Here is a 17,445-nt window from a genome sequence, read left to right on the forward strand (position 1 = left end):
GTGCAGTGAAGGTCTGTCTAGACTGGAGGCTGCAGACAGGGACTGTGCCATGCAACTTGCTCATCACAAGAACTGCGTGCATTCATGCATGCATCCTGGCATAGGCTCACAGACAGATGCCTCGAAGAAAGGAAACCAGAAGACAGAGCCCCAGAGGTGCACTGGTGCACGCCCGTGCAGACACTGCTGTGCAAACACGCCACAGGAGCATCTTGGATCCGTGTGTGCATGGTCCCTGACACTCATACTGCAAAATGCAGAAGGGCACATACCTACAAGTATCGAGACATACACATCAAATCCTTGCCAGACTCCCAGAGCTCTCCACCACACCAACTCTCATCCAGATCTCTAAAATGACAGTACGGACACATTTATATTCCCCAAGTTTCCCCCTGAAAGCAGCCCAAGGACTCCACAAGTGAGCACCTGAGAAGATGCAGAGGCCTCAGATACCTGGAGATAAAGCAGTCATTAAAAAGGCATAAACAAAGGGCATCATTATTGTTTTGCCACATATCCAGTCTTGAGAGGAGGCTGAAATAACCTTTACATAATCCCATTAGCATTTCCAGTGAAAACAATGGCATTTTAGGAGGCAGAACAATGTCTTTTCTTATAATCCTGAAAGGTCAAAGGTATTTATCTGATTTAATATTTTATAATTGATATTAAGCAACACAGAAGAATAAGGCAGGCAGGCAGGCGGGAGATGGCTGCAGTGACACAGCAGAAGCTGCCCTCTACTTTTCCAGTAATGCATTGTCCAGCAGGCTGGGCAGGAGCCAGGTCTGGGAGCAACATCCCTTTTCTGTCGACTCTACAGAAAAGAGGACTTCTGTCATGCCCTGCCATAGTAAGGATCCCAGATGCAAAGGCAGGCTCCTCCACGCTCACAACGTTGCCGTTTAACACTATTTCACCATCACATCTTTGTAGGAGCTGATGCTCTGACTGTTGCAGCCCCAGGGGATGAAACATCTTCAGCCTGCCTGTCATCTTCTGTCCTTCCCCTGGTCGGGCAGGGTGCTGGCACAGCCCTGGCCCAACTGCTGCATCTTCAACAGTGGGAAGGGGTCAGAGAAAAAGAAATCCGAGAAGAGACCACTGTGGATGGGGGAGGGAGAGTGAGAAAAGAGGAAGAGTATAGAGGCTGGGGTTTCAAAAGTAGGTCATGATGCCCAGCAGGAACCAAGGCAGTCAGCACACACGTGGACATGCATCGACCCTCTCCACAACGATGACTACATCCGGAGTAGCAGCAGGTCAGGACCAGCATCCCTTCTTCAGGTCCACAAACTACCCCATCTCATGGGCCCCGTCATCAGGCAGGGACAAGCTGTTGGCTCAAGGGACTTGCAGTCCAGCATTACAGTGGGTGCCCCACTGGTGCACAGGATCTGGGACCATGCAACACTTGGGTAAGTATCTCATATTTTTCATCTCTGGCAGGGAATGGAAATTAGGAGGTTATCCTTTGATGAAACATTCTGGAACGTCATAGCTGAAATCTCTCACTTGTCTCTTCCATCTGTTTATTTTTACAGCTTAATAACACGTCTGTCTCATCAACTATTCCTGACACCATGACAAGAAAATCCAACTCATTGAAGACAGCTTTATCAAAGAGACATTAGCTCTTCGTTACTGTGTGACACCACATCAGTTCTTGTGTGTATGAACTGTATGTGTCTTGTATGTGTCCATAATTTGAAAGACTGTCTTCCGTCTCTTTGAGGAGGTGATATGACCAATATATTTGAAAATGTTGATTATTATGCAAAAGGTTATCCAAACTGTGAAGATAAGAAGCAACTTCAAGCACTTCAAGGATTCTCATTTGTTTGGTGATACGTTTTTCTCTTCACTGCCACATGATGTCATGGACCTAATCCCAAGCAATTACTAACAATGGCAAAACAGTCATTGAAATAATCTTTGGTAGAGGAGAGAACTCTGGGACCATATGAAGAGGCTGTGCTATCAATAATTTCTCACCATTAATAAAGTCCTAGTCTGCAGGCTTCATCATAACACCAAACCTGCTGCTGCATTTGCTTTCCAAAGAGGCATCCCAGCTCTCTGCAGAGGTGTACCTTGCCTGAATGCAGGCCAGTGGTGTTTATCTCCTTTTTAATTTGAGTAATCTTACGTTTATTGTCTTTGCAGTGGATGGCTTCACTCACCCCTTTTCCTTAAAATTATCCTCCTGGTTTCATTACTGAACAGTCTGCTTGTTGGGGAGGCCTGGAAGAACTGAATCTGAACAATCTTGCATTTTCAAATGAACTGTTTTACCACTGTTCCTTTATTTGCTAGACCTGCCGTAAGTTTTTTGTTTTAAAAGTTTTGGAACAACTAGCTGAGCTGAAACAATGTCCTCATTTGCTTTTTGGACAGGGAGCAGGGCTATTTCACTGGAACAAGGTATTGCATCTTCCAATTTACTTGCTGTTCAGAGTCACTCAGAACATGTATACTCTTTTGGGCATATATTTTGGTAGCAGAATCACAGAAGCAGTGGTTGGAAGGGAGCTAGTCCAACCTCCTGTTCAAAGCAGGACGATTGCCAATCTTAGGAGAGACGAGAGCACAGCCGTGGGTGTCTCCATGTGCAAAGCACGATGGATAAAGGCCATCTGTGACACCGCCTTTGATAGCACCACCTGGATTTAACGATTCAAGACCTCCTTACTCGTCCTGAGGCTGGTAGCTTCAACTACTGTCTTGTATATGGTCCTGTTCTGCTTATAGGAGGTAGACTGCCACTACCTGGTGTTTCAGAAGCAATCCTCAGCTGATGACCTAATGAGTGCATTTTAGAATAAAGGCAATTCCTCTATTAGAGCTGTTCAAGAGATCATCCTATTCAATCCTTGTCTACAAGAAAGGTAGCATAACTGCTAAAGAACATGATAATCTACCCTTTGGGAAGCTCCTTCCTTCCCTGAGAACTATACTTTTGTTCCGTGTATGACCATGGTAGCTAAGTTTAAATTTTCACTAATGGAATGTGGTCCTATACTTCCTGTATAGGCAACATGAGCGTGGGACCATGGCCAATCTGGGTCCCTTTGGCTGTCAATCAAGGGAAACCAGGTAGTTAAGGTAAAAAATAATACCACGAATCCAATCTGTTGGTTTGTCATCCTAAATACATTCGAGGTTGGTATAGGCTAATCTATCTGTCCACGTGCAGTTCCTTCAGGATTCCTGTGAATACAAAAAAAAAAAAAGAAGATATGCTCGGTTGGGCATACGACCAGCAGGATTATTTAGAAAGAGGGTATGATCCACCAGGTGCTAATCCAGCGTACTTTCCCTGAACAATCTTTAGCTTCCCATGCATAGGGATTTTTAAGTGTTAGTACTCTTGGTACCATTCAAATCTGGGGCATTTTCACTAGTACTGGTTGTCCAGTGTAAAATCCCGTAGGGTAGTCTCCTGGCTTAGTATGAATCTTGGGGGTAACTGAATTAGCAGATGCGCAGAAGGCTTTCATTTTGGGGCAGCCATCCCCACTCCATCTGTTTTTCAGTTGGTAGATGGCATTGGATAATCGCAGGTGCCACCCAGATTCACTGGTTTTGGCAAAACACTTAACCAGCCCATTGGTGCATTCCACAATGCCGTTGGCTTGGGGATAGTATGGAGTGTGAAAGACCCATCGGATGCCCTCTTCTTTAGCCCATTGTTGTACTACCATAGCGGTAAAATGTGAGCCATTGTCACTCTGAATCTCCTCTGGAAGAGAAAGGGTACTGAGCCATTCCTTAAGTCCCTTTACTGTGTTTTCCCCAGTAGCAGATGTAAAATCAGTAGCCATGGCGAGACCAGAGATGACCTCTACTCCCACCAGAATATACTTTTCCCACCTGATTGTCGCAATGGACCGATAGCGTGCCAAGTATGCCACCGTGTTTTCTTATCCCAAATATGCAGAGGAGGTGCCTTACTTGGATGGTCCCTGCTAAGTCATAGACAACATTGTGAACAGGCAGTCACTACTTGCTCACATAGCTTAACTGATAGGGGCTATCCCCAGACAATGCCTTCTCGACGTAAGTCGGCCCGGCCCATGTGGCCTCACTTAACATGTAACCATTCTAGTAGGTGTTCCAATTCTTGCTCATTGTTTATGATGTCAATGTTTTTGCAGTCGCATAAGACTCTCTACCTGTTGGTTAAACTGAGCAGTGATTGAATTTGAATGATCACGCCCTTTTATCCAACCAATGTGTAACACTCTCTGTTTCCCTATTTCTAATAGTTGCTTCCAACTATCAGTTTGCCAGACAGAGGCTTTGTTCACTTGCCAGTCATTGTCTGCCCAATGGCCTGTCCATTTGGTGGCTCCCTTAAAAACAGCACAGGAGTCAGGGTAGTTATGCCTAGCACCTTGATGTGCGGCCAGTAGAACTGCTTTAAGCTCTCCTACCTATGCACTGCCTTCACCTATTTCTATTAATTTTTCTCCTGTTGCTACCTTTAATGCTACAGCTTTGTATTTCCACTTTTTGTTCTCCCTATGAGATGAAGCATCGGTGAACCACGCTCCTTGAAAGTCACTGTTTTCCTTCAGAGGTGGTGCTTCCTGAATCAGAGAGGGTTTGCTTGGTGTAGGCTGAAACAACAGGGTAGTATCTATGTCCTTTTGCAGTTTAGATACTCTATTACTACCCTTGGTGATTGGCATGATTTCATTAATGCCTTCCAGATATGCACACCCCTTGCGAACTGTGGGTTTCTGAGCAATGCCAGCCGGTGGCGATGCACCCTTACGGACTACTTCCAGGAGGCGGAAAGGGTCCTCTGATAATTATGCTCTGTCCTCTCCGTATTTGCTCTGCCTGCTTTACCGCTCGCACTAGGGACAGCAAGCCTTTCTCAAGATCCGAGTATCTTGTTTTGGTATCATTGAAAGACTGGGAGCTAAATTTTAGTGGTCCTTCTGGCCCCTCCAACCCCTTTTGCCATAGGTTGCAATGAGAACTGTGTTCACTGAACCCCCATTCTACGTGGATGGGGTCCATCGGATGTATAGGACCAAGTTGTTGGAACAGCCTTATTTCCCTTATTAACAGTTCCAATGTGTCTCTGTGTTGCTCAGTCCATTCCCATGACATTCCCTTTATAAGCAGATTATGTAAAGGTCGAGCAATAATAGAGAAACCAGGAATGCGTTGGTGCCAATAGCCTAGGCCTCCCAAAATTTGTTGCAATTCCTTTACGTTAGATGGGTTTTGCCCTTGCTCTATTTTTTCTAGGGTGTCTAAGGGAACTGACACGGCTCCTTTAATCCACTAGACTCCCAGAAACTTAATCTCCTGGGCAGGTCCCTGACGTTTTGATTTTGGAACTTTCAATCCCAATTCAGTTAAGGCTTTTTGAATATTTTTCATGCCATTTTTTACACTTTCCTGACTCTCACCCCCTATCAGGGTATCATCAATGTATTGCCATACCATACAATCGGGTGAAATAGCAATTTATGCTAAGACCTTAGCCAAAGCATTGTGGGCAATAGTGGGGGAATGTTTATACCCCTGTGGGAGTCTGTTAAAAGTATTCTGGATTCCCCTCCAAGTGAAAGCAAACTGTGATTTATCCTGCTCCTGGAGAGGAATCATGAAAAACACGTCTTTTACATCTAAGGCAGCCATCCAGGGCTGAGCTGCTCCCTGTATTAATGTTACTATCTCAGGAATGTTTGGAGCTGCAGCAGTTAGATGTGCAGCATTGGTGTTTAACTGTTGATAATCTACTGTGAAACGCCCCTGCCCGGTTGGTTTCTTTACTGGCCGCACAGGTGAATTGTAGGGTGAGTGAGTCCTTTCAATAATGCCCCTGTTTCCTAAGTCTGCCACCACCCCATCAATCCCTGTAAGTGCCACTGCTGGCAACGGATACTGTCGAACACTGGTGATTTTAGAGGAGGGTAAGGGTATAGATGTTTCTAACAAGTTCAATTGTGCTATGCCCAGCTCCTTTTCATCCCCTGCAAAACTCCATATAGTTCCATCAGGGAGTTTCCACATTCGTCCATGTAATAAATCAAACCCCAGAATGTTAGTGGGAGCAGCACCAACTAGGACACGTGCTCAGGTTAATCTCTGTTCCTCTGGCAAGCAGAGTGTTACCTTTGCAGTAGGGCTTTCCTTTACTTCCCTACTGATTCCCATGTATTTAATTTTTTGCCAACTAGGTTTTACACCAAAATTTTCCCCTATCTTTTCAGAAATTACTGACATTTGGGCCCCAGTATCAATCAAAAAGTCTGCTAAAACTTTTCAGGGTCCAATAGGAATTGCAATGATAGGTTTGGAGCATTTATCAGAAAGCCATTGAGTTGCTAATATCTGCTGGGCAGGGTGGCTCGCTGCCCTCCCCGGGGAAGGAAATTTGGGTTTTTTTAGCTGGGATTCTGCCAAGTCAATTAAACTGAGCTCTGGTGCTGAAGGTGCGGTTTCTTTAGAATCAGGGGCGTTTTGACGAGATTATTTCCTCCAGCTAAGTTTTTTGTTTTGTTCAGGGAATGGACCAGCATTTGGAGATTATTAGTGGGCATGCCATGTAGCACTTGTTGGGGTACGCCCAGCCCTAGGGCTTTTTACACATTCCATCCCCTATAAAATTTGTGTCTCCCCTCAGGTGTGGGGTTTTGGAGAGCGAATCTGATGAACTCGCCTAGTGTGGTCGGAAGGCTTTCCACCGGACTGATCCAGCCCATTTGGTGTCCATATTTAACTATGTCTTGTACAAATTCACCCCAGGTGGGAATGGAAGTGTCCAAGCTCTTCTACGACCACGATTAGAGCTACAGGCGGTTTGTATGCGATCCTGGGTATTCACTACAAACATTTTAAGGCTATCAGGGAGGCCACAAATGAGAGGAGTTAATTGTGCTGGGTCAATAGGAGCTGGCATTGGAGATTTTCTGAACTCGTCTCTTTCATATAATGCTTGTATGCAGGCTGCTTTTTGTACTGATGCTGCCAAAGCGAAGAAGCTGACAGTTTTAATCTCTCGGGGGTCTCCTCTCTCTTGGGGATCCATACCACCTGCCCAGAACGCAGCCCGTGCTGTTAAGGAGTAACTGTGATCTCCTGGCTTGGTAGTCAGGAATACCCCAGGACCGCAGCAGCCCCCTGCTTCGTCCTCACTTAGCATAACTCTGTCTCCCCTCGTAAGGGAAACTTGCCACACATATTCGACCTCAGACTCATCCGGACATCGTGAATATTTTTCTTGTCGTTTTGTTAACTCTGCCGGTGACCAAGGAATTGTACGTGTAGTAGTGTAAACCTCCTTGTCACTGTCTACAGCAGTCTTGGTCTTAATCAAGGGGTATAATGGGACTGGCTGCGATTTGGGATTAGGGGTTTCGGTGAGCTCATCCTCATCGCTATCAGACAAGACATCCCTGTCCCAAGTGTCAGGGTTTGCACAATGTACTAATTTACAAATCTGCCTGACTGAATCAGAGGGAGGCACGTTTTAAGCAGCAGGCTTAATTTTTCTAGCATTTGTTTAAGGCAATTGTTCATATCTTTAAGATGATTATTCTCACTCATGAGCTTATCAGTTCGGGCCCCTAGTTTTTCTCCTGTCTCCTTCTCAAAGGCCAATGACAACTTCAGAACCTTATTTTCTGGTTTCATAGCCTGATATTCGGCATCTGCAACTTGTCTGGAAGCAGGGAATTCCCTAGCTTCTTGTTGAGCACAAGACAAACAGGCACCTAAAACTGCACAAATAACACCTTTGCCTTTTCCCACTTTACATTTTTGTGCTGCCTGATATTGTTCAATACGTGCTGCCACTTTCTCTTCATCCTTCCAAAACTCTCAGGCCCACTCCTTGGGGGGCACATTTGTATTTTTGCAGCAGTTTATCCTGTCCATGACGCCAATTTTCTGTCACGTTAAAAAGAGTTGATTAATTTGGCAGAAACTAAACCCCGTTGTGTTCCAGCTTGTCCTCAGATATCAGAGGGGCTGGAGGCGGCTGAGCTTAGCTTCCGAGTGATGCCCAATTACACCAGAAATAGCCTCAAGTCGACACTGTAAGTCCGATTGTGCTCAACAGCCAGTACGGCGTTACGTTGAATTCACACGATTATGAGTTCACTAATAGTGCAAAATTGAGTCATTAGATCATTGAATTTACATATCTACACAGATTCACGAGTAGTATGATATATACTATAAGTCTAGGCAGATTCAATGAGAAATTCTCAAGACTAGATTCATAGATAATGTGGTTTGTTAAAGCAACAGATAGAAGTTCTTTTAAATAGCTGGTGATTAATAATACACTGTCTGCAAAAATACACCTAGGTTACAAAAAATACACTTTGGTACCAAGTATATACATATTAAGGTGACTATATAGTGCTACTAATATGATTACAAATACAAGCTTGATTTCCAAGTTTCCCAGGAAAGCACTTGGTATAACCAAGTGTGCAAGTCCTACCCAAAGGCATCCCTGTGGGTGGGGAAGAGAGTTTCAGCTGGTTGACTGATCCCAGAAGTCTGTGATGCTCCTTGACTTCTCAGTGGTAGTGTCTCTCTGCCCTTCCCCATGTCGTTAGGATATTTTATACTATTTTCTAAGTTTAGGTAGAGCTTGAGTGACTCTAGTGATACACAGTTTCATTATTGATTGGTGTAAAATTCTCTTGCTTCACTTTTAAAGATATAGACAAAAAAGAATTCAGAGAGCATGCTCAAGGTAGGAGAGAGGCAGGTAGCTTTTGGGATGGAGGCATGTTTTGGTATTATAATGAGTGTATAATGAGCAAGGTTCATCCACAGGACACGATTTCGCCACAACTGCTAGCACCAGCATTTTGGATGGAAAGGGATATTTATCTCTTATTTGACAGCAACTATGTGCACAGTACCTTCTAGTCCCTGTACCTGCCTCGTACACAGAGCCTGGCTGCGGTATCTTCAGACTGCTCCACCCTCTGTTCCTCTCTGTGCCAGCACACCAGGCTTCCTTGGTCTGTTAACATCCAAGGCTGCAGGCCAGGTTGGTGATGGGGAACCATCACAGAGCAGATTCCTCGTGTGCACAGCAGATGCCTTATGTGCTGAGAATGTGGATATAGCTTCACTCTCAGTAAGTGTGCCTCACCACACTTACTCTCAATAAGTGTGCCTTCGATAATTAATTTTGATAATTTGCCCCCCCCCCCAATTATTCCACAGCTACCTCCAAAAACTAGAGAAAGAGGACCAAAACAGTGTTCTCGAGTCTTGCACTTTCCCTGTGTGTCTCTCTATATGTTCTACTATACTGCACACATCCTTTCCATAAAGGGCCATCCAGATCCAGACTGATTAGGTTGCCTGCATATCAGCAGGCTTTTCAGACCCTGCTGTCCTGGGATAAAAGAAAGAAGATTCTCAAGATTGCAAAGTTTCAAATGCTCCTATGGTCAGAAAGGCCAGAAAACAGCATGAGATTGGCCCATGGCATAGAAAATTTCAGCTCGTCAGTTTGACAGCTATAAGCAACAGCAAATGACATCTATAGTGGGAGGTGTCAAGCAAGCGTATCTAGTAGACAGCACCACTAGCTCTGCCCTGTAATGCAAAGTAGGAAATGATCTGGCAGGTTCTGTGGTAATTATTACAGAAAATTTCTATCAAGTGGAAAATAAAGAGAACCTACCAGTTTCTGAAGAGTAAATTCAAATTCAGTCTTGTGTGAGGGAGAAGGATTTGCTTCGAAAAGCTGGAAAGAGATAAGTGAGCTGGTAAATGAAATGGCTCACCATTCCCCCATATTGACTTTCCCCCCCCCCCCAGAAACAACTCCTTCTATGAAATTATGCTTTAGCCAGGGCCCCAGCTGTGCTGCCACACTGCTGCATTGCAGTGACTCCATCTAGGGCTTTCCCTAAGTTTACTCAAGGAGAGGAGACACCTCTGGGATGCTCCTTTGGCCCCAACAGCAACCAGACCTGCACAGTAGGCACCGTAACCCTCAGAAAGCAAATGATGAGCTGCTGCTTCACATTGAGGTGGCATTTTCTGCTCTGTCAAGGCCACTTCACTAAAACCGCACAGCATCCAGCGGTCTTATCCACACCACACCTACCACTCTATAAGGTATTATTACCCTCACTTTATGCTGACAGCATACATGCCACTCATTTTTCTGTAACCTATCCAAGTTATAGTACAGCTTGCAAATCACCTCGGTCAGCTGGGCTAATCCAGCTATAAGCATGTCACCAACCACCTGAATATCACTGGTTTTTACCAGATAAGATGCAGAACTCAATGGCTGACTAATACAGCTGGGATGAAATTTTGTTGTATCTGTACTCACTAACACAACTACAGTGAGAGATGACCCAGGATTTGGTGGAGGCAATTCTGTCCCTCCGTTGCACACTCTAGATAGGTCAGGAAGAAAACATGCTTTTGCATTACAGAGGATGAAGATGTTCATACAGAAGAGCATAGATGCTCTTCTGTACCAGCACCTTTGTTGAGTCCAATAGGACACAGCTTTTGGTCAGAGCCAGCAGGGATGGCTCAGTGACCAGTGAGAGGCTGTACGAACCAAGAAACATCCCATGTTCTGCCCTGCCTCCATGCTACTTCTTGGATACATGGGAACAGCACATGGCAGTAACACCCCAATGGTGTCTGAAACACCCACAGTGACATGCAGATGTCTCGGCTACCCAAAGGGGCCAGGAAGATCCTCTTAGCATGAGGACATGCTTTGGTGTCATCTGCCTCCATAGCTGTGTCCTTACCTGGCCTGAGACATGAACCCATTGCTTCTGCTGCCTTCTTATCCCAAACTTGCTGGTTTATTTGTGTGACCAGTTCTCCAGGTGCAGAGAGACCTGCCTTATACTTCTCTCTCTCTTCGGTTGAGGCTGGGCAGTGGCTGACCCGGGACAAATCCACCCTTTCCTTGCTTTGGTCACAAAAAAGCCAACTGAGAACAAACCTTAAGGAATTTGCTGCCAACAGAAGGGTGCCAGGCTCCGGTATATATGCCAGTGAGCACACAACACACTTCTTGACTGTGTGCTGGGCCAGTGATTTTCCAGTAACTAAATAAAACAGACAGAAATGGCAATTCCCTGATTTTCATTGCCTTGTTTTCTCACTCCTTTTAGGCACACTTGGCTTGTTTTGTCAGGAACTGCCAAATAGCAAACGAGCTTGAGAACTTTGTCCCAAATGAACTCTGTAGCAGAAGAGCACATCAGGCTGTTGACCAAGGTCCTTCCCTTCTACATATCTGCATTAGCAGAGAGGGAAAAAAGGGCATCTATCTAAAAATAAAATTATCGAACGTTTAGGTGTTGCTATTTTCATCAGAGATTAATGAATGTTTTAAAGCTTCAGTTTGCTTGGTGCTTCTCAAAGAAAACATAGCACACTTGGGTGAAGGAAAAGCAGCTGTATTACCTACATAAAAGCTTCTAAATGTTGAGTGGCTGTTTGTAGTCTCTGGGCACAGACTGGCCCAGAAACAGTGGGAAGTGAAGAGCAATGGCTGTAGTTACGAACGTATACGTCAAGGTATGGAGGCAGAGAGGGAATGTAAATAGGAGCTGATTTCTTGGTCCCACTTTACCTGCAGTTGCACATCTAATGAAGGAGACTCAACCTTTAAGGGGTCTTGTAGTCCTTCTGGGAGAATCAAACTAAATAATGGACTAGTTTTCTTACTAAATGTAGTATGCAGATCAGACACAGGGGAGTCCACCTGTACTGCCCAGCCATAGGATCTGTCCAGGCTATGACCCTGCAAACAAATGCAATGGGATAGCATCAAATTTCCAGGTTTTTAAGTTTGGGGGTATCACCTGCTACTTCAGAAAATCCATGAAAAGGCATAGAAATCTACTAAAAATGGATGGGGAAGGAGGGATAACCTGAAATGACATAGCAAGATGGGTGGGACACACATTGTCAGGTGAGAAAGGGAAGTGGTAAGAATGACTGCTTGCTGCGGTGTCAGTGCCGTGGCAGAGGGCAAGCCAGAGAGATGCAGCAGCAAGAGGTGAGGTCAGGTCACACAAGAGGTGGGTGAAAAGCAGCATTGTCCAGGAGCCTGGATGGATGGAAGGAGCAGCGATGAAGAGAGAAATTAAATGTCGCGTGGGCAGAGGCTGTTGGGACTACCTGGCCATGGGCATGCCATAAGCAGAGTATGAAATGCTGGTACATTGCATGGAGGTGGGTGCTCCTTCCTTCCTACCCTTCAGGCTGGCCACAGGGAGCTTATGGAGCCCAAGGACTATGGCTGCAGATCCGGAAGGATGTGGTCAAGAGAAGCACAGTAATCTTGGACAAGTTGTCTGTCCTCAATGCTGGGAGACGGAAACACAGATTCAAGGGAAAAATTTACTGGCACTAAACAGTTATACCACCACAGGGGAGTTTGGTTTTCTCCTGTAAGGTAGGGGGATGAAGGCAGAAACAGCTTCACGTCCTCCTACAATGAACCCAGCTGGTGGCAGGGCAGCAGGCTGTCATGGCCAGAGGCCCAGGACACAATCAGACTCCACCTTTGCAATTTAGCTTTGCAAGGGTTTGTGTTCTCAGTTATAACACACCATTGACTGAGGTGCATGGAAATGTGGTGGTAGCACTGGGCTTGGCTACAGGGTCTCCCTGAAGGAGCAGGATAGCTGGTGACAGGGAGAAGTCCTGTGGTTGGCACCAAGACCAGAGGCCTCCTAAGCCTGACCCAGCCACCTGAAAGCCACACTTTACAAAGGAGATGGATAATTCACAATGAATCACGACATTATTTTATCTACACGTTTCACCTGACATTATTTCATCCTATCTAGCATCATTTGATCCACCTTCTAAATCCAAACTTCAATACGCAGTTACCTAAAAAAAGAAAAAATCCTCACACGTAAGAGTGTAGAAGCTAAGTTCAAAGCACAAAAATAGGTCAATATTAAGTCACACCCTGGCAATTAGAGGGAAAAATGAAGACAGTTAACTCAGAGCCACATGAAGCTTTATGCATTCAAAAACACCAATAGTGTTTTATTCACAAAAAATAAACAGCCTTGCTTTGAATGAGATTAACATTCACATGAGATGACATTTGCCATGATTATGTGAACCAGAAACACATTTTGCCCCAGCAGTATAGGAGGGTGTGTACAATCCTCATAGAGGCAACGAGACTCCCAGCTCCTCCCAAGCACCTGCATAGCCATTCCCACTGACCTGGCTTAAGTTTCTGCTGGTGTCGAGTTGATCTTTGGTTGTCCCTTCAATTAGTTTATTATTTTCTGGTTTAGCTTCTCTATCAATCCATCTTATTTAAACTAAATCCTCTACATATTTTTTTTAAGCTTTGCACTTTTTCCTAGGAGACTTTCTAGACTTCAGCCAGATGGGGCCTCTCTTCTTTCCCTTGGCTCTACTCACTGTGAGGAGAGTGAAAACCTGCTCTGTTCTCTTTGGACAGGTTTCCAGCACTTCTAGGATGGTTTATCTGGAAGGAACATTTCATATTTTTCCATGCTGCAACAGACACCATAGACAGAGATGCAAGTATCTTCACTGCTGAAGGAGAACCAAAACTTAGAAAATGCTCTCTCCATCCCACTTTTAGACTGAGACAGAAGACAGAGCTTGGGCACTCTCCACACCCTGCCATCCTTGACATCTCAAGAAGTTTTTGATCTCCAAGTTCTTTCTTTCACAGGACCACAACAGCCAGAAGGGACCTCCGGCACTCTCTGGTCCAGCACCTGGCCAGCTTGCCAGTTCATCAGCATTTTCTCCAGTCCAGAGTAAACTGTTCTCCCAAGGATGGAGATCCCACACTTCATTGGGGCCATTGGCCCCTGAATCACCCTCCCAGGCCCTTGCTGAGCAATCACCTGGAACTATGCTGAACCCTTTATCAAACAAATATTAGAGAAGGAGGCAGGGAGGGGACTGCGCCCACTCAGGTTGTCCTTTGGGCCCTGCTCAGCTGTGGCTCTCTCTGGACAGCTGGTTCTCCATGAAAGGTAGCGCTTGAGGTTGCCCACAGTGAATGCACAGACAGGCACTTAGAAAAAAAAATTTGCACTAACAATAACTTTTTTGAGATTATTCTTCCTCCTCCATCCTGGTCTTTTCCATCTCTTGCATGTAGGAAATTCTGCACCTGAGAGGAACTCAGGACTGTACAGGACTTCAACACCCTTTAACGCCCCATGCTAGAAGGGGCACGTGTAAGTGTGCCTGCCTGGTGGCTACTACTGATGGAAAACAAGCCGCCATTGTAAACACACACTTGACGGAATATCTGACCTTCCTTCTCCTGGCAAGCAATTGTCTTGCCCCAAGTATAAATACATTCTTTAGAAATACATAAATGCATAACTTAAAACCTGCTTTGACGCAGGCAGGACTCGCAAGGTAAGAAAACCACACTACGACCCCACGGGAGAGCTTATACATACACACAGTTTCATCTGGTTCCCTTGGTCAAGCCTTGTGTCCCTTGCACAAGTGCAATGAGAGTCAGCAGTTGTAGTTGAGTTTTGAGGCCGTGTCGCTGCTGTAGCACAGGTCTGTAGTGTTTATGGGTTTCTCATCACATTTAATGCTTTAACATTTGCTTTCAGGCAAAGCCTAATTCACAGAAAACAGCCAGTGCCCTTGACTTTAAGCGATGCTGGGTTTTGCCAGGCAATGTTATGACTTGTCAGGTGGCCCTGTCCTCCACCAGACATGACAATGACTTCTTGTTGATCCCTACTGCTCCCGCAGGACAGAGGTTATTTCCAGCGGGCTTCAGGACCCACATGCCACAGGGTGCAGATAGGAGAAGCCTTTCCAAAAAAGCAGCCTTGGCCTCATTTGGACAGGGCAATCACTGAGGCTGGAAAGCAGCTGAGGGATTCTGATGTATTTAGCACTCAAATAACAGTTGCCTCTATTAAAAATAGCAGTTCCCAAGGCTGGGCATGCCAGCCCATAGGGGTCAGGGGTAGTCCTGCCCTGGGCCAGCCCGGAGCAGTGCCGAACAGAGCTCGCTCAGGTCACTCTCATCATTCTCCTCTGGCTCGCTGCTGGAGTTGGAGGGGTTGCTGCTGGGCAAACTGTGGCCAGAACCTGTCCTCAGAGATGCTTGCCCCTTTGGGTCCGTGCTCAGCGCCAACGCATCCTGGAGGAACATGCTGCCTGCACCGGCAGGAGTTCTCTGGTAGTTTGGCTGGGAGAAATTCCTCTGGCTGAAAAACTGCCCCAGCAGAGATTTCTGGAGGGTTGTTTGCAGGCTTTCACAAGTCCTCTGCTTTGTGCTCAGCTGGGTGTAATGCAAATCCAACTGCAGGACCATGTCTGTCTGGAAGGGGAGAACAAAGGATGCAAAGTGAATCAGAAACTAAAACTTGAAGCAGAGTTTTTTCATTGTTGCCGCTGTCAACAGAAATGACAGACTTGGTTGGCTGTTCTGCAGGCTCACAGCCCCATGCCGTGGCATGATAGAGCAATGCTACTGCCAGAGAAAATGAGCTGTTACGTACGCTCATGACGTTTGTGGGCCTCAGCCATGGTTTCTGGATTTCAGGACTTCTGAAATCAGGCCACCTCACTTGAGATCTCATCAGCCCAGTCAGGGCACTGCCACTAAGACCATCACCCCCAGGATGCTGGCACAGGGGAAGAGGAGGGGAGAGGGACTGCACCCATGTGAGGAATGGCACAACATCCGTCCTGGCCATGGCACGGGACTGCTGCACATGTGAGACAAAGCATGCAAAGGAAGGGATATGAACCGCTTTAATAAAACCCCTATTGCCCAGTAAAAGCCAACAGTTTTAAACAGCAGTGCTCTGCAGGGATCCATTCGCAGCCTAGCACTATTTTAGATTTTTACAAAAGGTGGTGAAGAAATCAGAAAATAACCATGTTCATGGCAGCCAAATCCCTGAACGTGAACCCCGAGCACTGGGCTGTGCCCGAGATGCCTGGTTGTACAAAGTACAGAGATGTATAATGGAGGAAGAAGATTTTGGCAGGCAACGTGGGGTCCAGGTCTTATGTCTCCACTTAAAAGCAATGCTGAATGCTTGGGCAGGGTTCAGAAAAGAGCTCCAGGAACAATCAAGGACTGAAAGAACTGCCATATGCTGAGGCATGTCATGCACTCAGCAAACAGAGTTTGTTGTAGGCAGATCCAGGCAGCAGCTTGAGAGCAATGTTTGGTGTGAGCCTGCATGGAGCAGAGCAGATAAGCAGCTGGCAAGATCCACTGGCTGGGTGTTAGAGGGGGAAAAGAAAAAATCAAATGAGAAACAAGGTGCACACTGTTATTTGGGGAGACATAATCTGCTCAGGAGACAAGCCAGAGCACTCTGCCTCTCTCGTGGTCATTAAATAGTCTGAGGGTCTTTTGAAGTTTGCCAAAGAGGTGTAGCTTGGATCAGGCTTGGTAGTGTCACCCTGATGGCAAGGGATAAACCCTCCCACTGCTTGAGATCCTGGCCAGCCCGTGAGCCCATCTCTCAGGCAAGCACACAGCCTCGTAAGACATCCTTCATCTGAAATATTTGGGCTAGTCTGATCTCCCCTAAGCTGATACAGGCAAAAACCAGCCTCTCTGGCTAGGCAACACAGAAAAACAGAGCAAACCAAGAGAAAGAGGATGGCTTCTGTGCCTTGAAGATCAACAAGCTCCTCTAACATTGATCTGGATGTTACACTGACATAGGCATGCCAGGCATCATCCGCATGGAGTTACGAGACACAGTCAGAAGGGCACATCCAGTTCGAGACAGTGGGGATAGGGAGTACCAGTTACATCAGGGTGCAGGAGAACTGTGGAGATTTGCACCTGGCAGCTCTCTACCTGAATTTTCTGTAGACCACAGAGCTGGAAGACGCAGTCCAGCTCCTCCTGCTTGTACACAGAGGCAAGCAGAGACTCCACTTGGTCCAGGCGGCTCTCTTTCAGGATGGCCACATCATCCATCTCCTGCATCAGGAAAACAAGAGCAAACACAAGGAAATGTCAGTATCAGCCTGGGCATGGAGGTGCAACTGCCCATCAAACATGCTGCTTCTCTGCACACAGCAATGCCCAGGCCTGGCCTGCACCCTTGACACTTGGCTTGTGGAAATGCTGCATGCCCTAATGGAAGTACTACAGAGTACAAGTAACAGAAATACAGAGATTTTACACACTTGCCTTGTGCATATCAATAGGAAGACCTAGCTAAACATCCCCTGTGCGCATCTACCGTGAAAACTGTGCTATAATGGGATTTCCAGCAGAGCAGATAGCAGCAACAGCCAGTATCACAACCACCTGTAGCACAAGTGGTGTGTCAAGGAGGGAGCAAGTTTTGCAAAGGCATAGCTGGAGCAAGCTCTTAGTTGCCATGAGTGCCAAGTTAGCCCCCCACCATCTACAGAACTGGTAATTCCTGC

At 46.1% G+C, this 17,445-nt stretch overlaps 1 protein-coding gene across 1 annotated transcript in view; it reads right to left on the bottom strand.

Annotated features, from left to right (window-relative positions):
- Window positions 1–14,995: 14,995 nt before the first annotated feature.
- LOC104162040 (mucosa-associated lymphoid tissue lymphoma translocation protein 1-like) overlaps window positions 14,996–17,445 on the bottom strand; it is a gene marked incomplete at its 5' end in the record, with an annotated part of 26,988 nt that continues 24,538 nt past the window's right edge. Inside the window, 2 exons of the mRNA XM_009700674.1 lie at window positions 14,996–15,358; window positions 16,865–16,990. Coding sequence (XP_009698976.1) covers window positions 14,996–15,358; window positions 16,865–16,990 — 489 coding nt within the window. The remainder of the gene's footprint in view (window positions 15,359–16,864; window positions 16,991–17,445) is intronic.

The sequence above is a fragment of the Cariama cristata genome, unplaced genomic scaffold (assembly GCF_000690535.1).
Source record: "Cariama cristata isolate BGI_N322 unplaced genomic scaffold, ASM69053v1 scaffold4865, whole genome shotgun sequence".
Classification (NCBI taxonomy): domain Eukaryota; kingdom Metazoa; phylum Chordata; class Aves; order Cariamiformes; family Cariamidae; genus Cariama; species Cariama cristata.